Below are 3,115 nucleotides of genomic sequence, written 5' to 3'. Positions count from 1 at the left end.
CTGGGAGTGAGTCTGGGAAAATGTCTGGAGCTGTCAAAGAGGCAAGAGATTTTTCTTTTTTCTTATTTTTTATAGTTTAATGTATTTTAATAGCAAACTTACAGAAACAGCACAGAAGACAGACAACATCAAAAACTCAGTTAGAAAAGTATAGTGAATGGATGGAATCTACTGTATGATAAAAATGCTACAAACACCATTTAGTTGCAGTCAATAAGAATTTTACTTGTTTTAAAAAAAATCCAAATGATGGCATTGTCCAGAAAAATTTAACAGGTTTATTTATAATTGTTATAAAGTTGAACTGCTGAAACTTGTTCACTGAAACATTTTGACTTTCATTAATGTTTTATGTCCCCGCATTTATATTAAAAATTCACACACAAATGAAAATGGTAAAACTGCCAATACCTGATTTCTGTCCCCCATTTTTCCACCTGCAATCATATACTTAGGTACCTTTTGACCCCACCGGGGCGGGGGGGATCTAACATTCAGAACTACCAATAACAGGAAGAGAATTTTTTTTTTTTAAAGAATGAAATGTTTCGCATTATAGTGGATTCTTAAGCACGTTCTCCACGTATGCAGCATGCTAGCTGGATGTCTTTTGGCATAATCGTTACACGTTTGGCATGGATAGCACACAGGTTGGTGTCTTCAAAAAAGCCAACCAGATAGGCCTCAGTTGCCTCCTGCAAAGCACCAATAGCTGCACTCTGGAAGCACAGATCTGTTTTGAAGTCCTGAGCAATTTCCCGCACCAGACTCTGGAAGGGAAGTTTGCGAATCAGAAGTTCAGTGGACTTCTGATAACGTCTAATTTCACAGAGTGCCATGGTACCAGGCCTGTAACGATGAGGTTTCTTCACCCCTCCAGTAGAGGGCGCACTCTTGCGAGCGGCTTTTGTAGCCGGTTTCTTCCTCGGTGCTTTACTACCGGTCGATTTGTGGGCAGTCTCCTTTGTACGAGCCATGGTATAAAGACCTCCTTACTTACCTCCCTTCTCCTTCGGCTGAAGCTCAGCGAGCTAGAGGCGGCGCTGGCATCAGAGAGTGACAGTGGTGTGGTGGCAGCAGTGAACACAATTAAGAGACTTTTTCTTGCCTCTTTGTTTCACGATGCGGGAGGAGAGGGGATTAAGATCGCCGCTTAAACAAGCTCCAGAGATGGGCACGAGCCACAGCTATCAGCATGGACCACAGAGATGGGCACGAGATGCCAAGGCTGCTGCTGCAGCCACCAAGAAGTCTGTGAGCAAGCACAGGTCACTATCCACACCTCCCTCCCTGCAGCCTGTGCAGCCGGTCACTGCCAGGGTCACATGATTCAGGGAAAGTTTCCCCGGGAGAACACAGGGCATGCCTCACACTGGTGCAACGTCACGCCAGCCTCTGCCACCGCAGGCTCGCCCCTGATTCCATACCACTCCCTCACCCCAGCCTCAGTGAGCCAGAGCCACCGAAGTAGCTTCTCCTTTTACCCTGTCCTGCCTGAGTTAAGAACAGATGCTGCCAGGCGACCTACACTGTGAGGCGGGGCCAGGTACAAAGATGAACACTGGGACCTGTGCGAATAAAGAAGAGAAAGGAAAATTTCTCCCAGGAGCCTCAGGAGCAGCGGATTAAATCTCCACATACAACTTGATGTACCCTGCATCTTTGGAATACCTGAATAGACAATGAATCATCCCAAATTGGGGAGGTGGATTTGTGAGCAACAATATACTATTTTTTCCTTTTTCTCTTTCTGTGAGTGTGTATGTGTATGCTTCTGTGTGTGATTTTGTCTGTATGGCTTTGTTTTTACCATTTGTCTTAGGGTTCTGTCTGTTTGTTTGTTTTTTTAATATAGCTTTTAGCACTTGTTATTATTGGTGGATTTGTTTTTTGGTTTGGTTCCTCTCTTCTTTCTTTCTATATTATTTTTTATTACTTAAATTTTTTTTACTAATTAAATTTATTTTTATAACTTTATTTTATTTTCCCTTCTTCTTTCTTTCTTTCTTTTTTTTCCTCCCTTTTATTCTGAGCTGTGTGGATGACAGGCTTTTGGTGCTCCAGCCAGGCATCAGGACTGTGCCTCTGAGGTGGGAGAGCCAAGTACAAGAGACTGGTCCATAAGAGACCTCCCAGCTCCACATAATATCAAATGGTGAAAATCCCCAAAAGATCTCCATCTAAACACCAAGACCCATCCCCACTCAACGACCAGCAAGCTACAGTGCTGTACACCCTCTGCCAAACAACAACAAGACAGGAATAAACCCCATCCATAAGCAGAGAGGCTGACTAAAACCATGATAAGGCCACAGAAACCCCAAAACACACCACCAGAAGTGGACCTGCCCTCCAGAAAGACAAGATCCAGCCTCATCCACCAGAACACAGGCACTAGTCCCCTCCACTACGAAGCATAGGCAACCTACTGAACGAACCGTAGCTACTCTTGACGGACACCAAAAACAGCGGGATCTACGAACCTGCAGCCTGCAAAAAGGAGAGACACAAGCACAGTAATTTAAGAAAAATGAGAAGACAGAGAAACACTCAGCAGATGAAGGAGCAAGGCAAAATTTTTAATTTCTTTCATCAGTGTCATCATTTTCTGCATACAGGTGTTTTGTATCCGTAGGAAGGTTTATTCCTAGATATTTTATTCTTTTTGTTGCAATGGTAAATGGGAGTGTTTTCTTGATTTCATTTTCAGATTTTTCATCATTAGGGCATAGGAATGCCAGAGATTTCTATGCATTAATTTTGTATCCTGTTACTTTACCAAATTCATTGTTTAGCTGTAGTAGTTTTCTAGTCGCATCTCTAGTATTCTCTATGTATAGTATCATGTCATCTGCAAACAGTGACAGCTTTCTTTCTTCTTTTCTGATTTGGATTCCTTTTATTTCCTTTTCTTCTCTGATTGCTGTGGCTAAAACTTCCAAAACTATGTTGATTAAGAGTGGTGAGAGTGGGCAACCTAGTCTTGTTCCTGATCTTAGTGGAAATGCTTTTAGTTTTTCACCATTGAGGACGATGTAAGCTGTGTGTTTGTCATATATGGCCTTTATTATGTTGAGGAAAGTTCTCTCTATGCCTACTTTTTGCAGGGTTTTTA

At 42.5% G+C, this 3,115-nt stretch overlaps 1 protein-coding gene across 1 annotated transcript; it reads right to left on the bottom strand.

The window, feature by feature from the left end:
• Nucleotides 1-521: 521 nt before the first annotated feature.
• On the bottom strand, nucleotides 522-980 carry LOC112404240 (histone H3.3-like). Its single transcript, XM_024752048.1, has one exon. The coding sequence runs from the start codon at nucleotides 975-977 to the stop codon at nucleotides 567-569; it is 411 nt and encodes a 136-aa protein (XP_024607816.1). The 5' UTR covers nucleotides 978-980; the 3' UTR covers nucleotides 522-566.
• Nucleotides 981-3,115: the final 2,135 nt, after the last annotated feature.

Source organism: Neophocaena asiaeorientalis, unplaced genomic scaffold (assembly GCF_003031525.2).
Source record: "Neophocaena asiaeorientalis asiaeorientalis breed wild unplaced genomic scaffold, Neophocaena_asiaeorientalis_V1.1 scaffold431, whole genome shotgun sequence".
NCBI classification, from domain to species: Eukaryota; Metazoa; Chordata; class Mammalia; order Artiodactyla; family Phocoenidae; genus Neophocaena; species Neophocaena asiaeorientalis.
Note: the sequence above shows the minus strand (reverse complement) of the source record. Positions and strands in the feature narration are given on the sequence as shown.

Excerpts from the sequence above, each read along its gene's own strand:
- LOC112404240 (XM_024752048.1), bottom strand. The coding sequence starts at position 977 with ATGGCTCGTACAAAGGAGACTGCCCACAAATCGACCGGTAGTAAAGCA.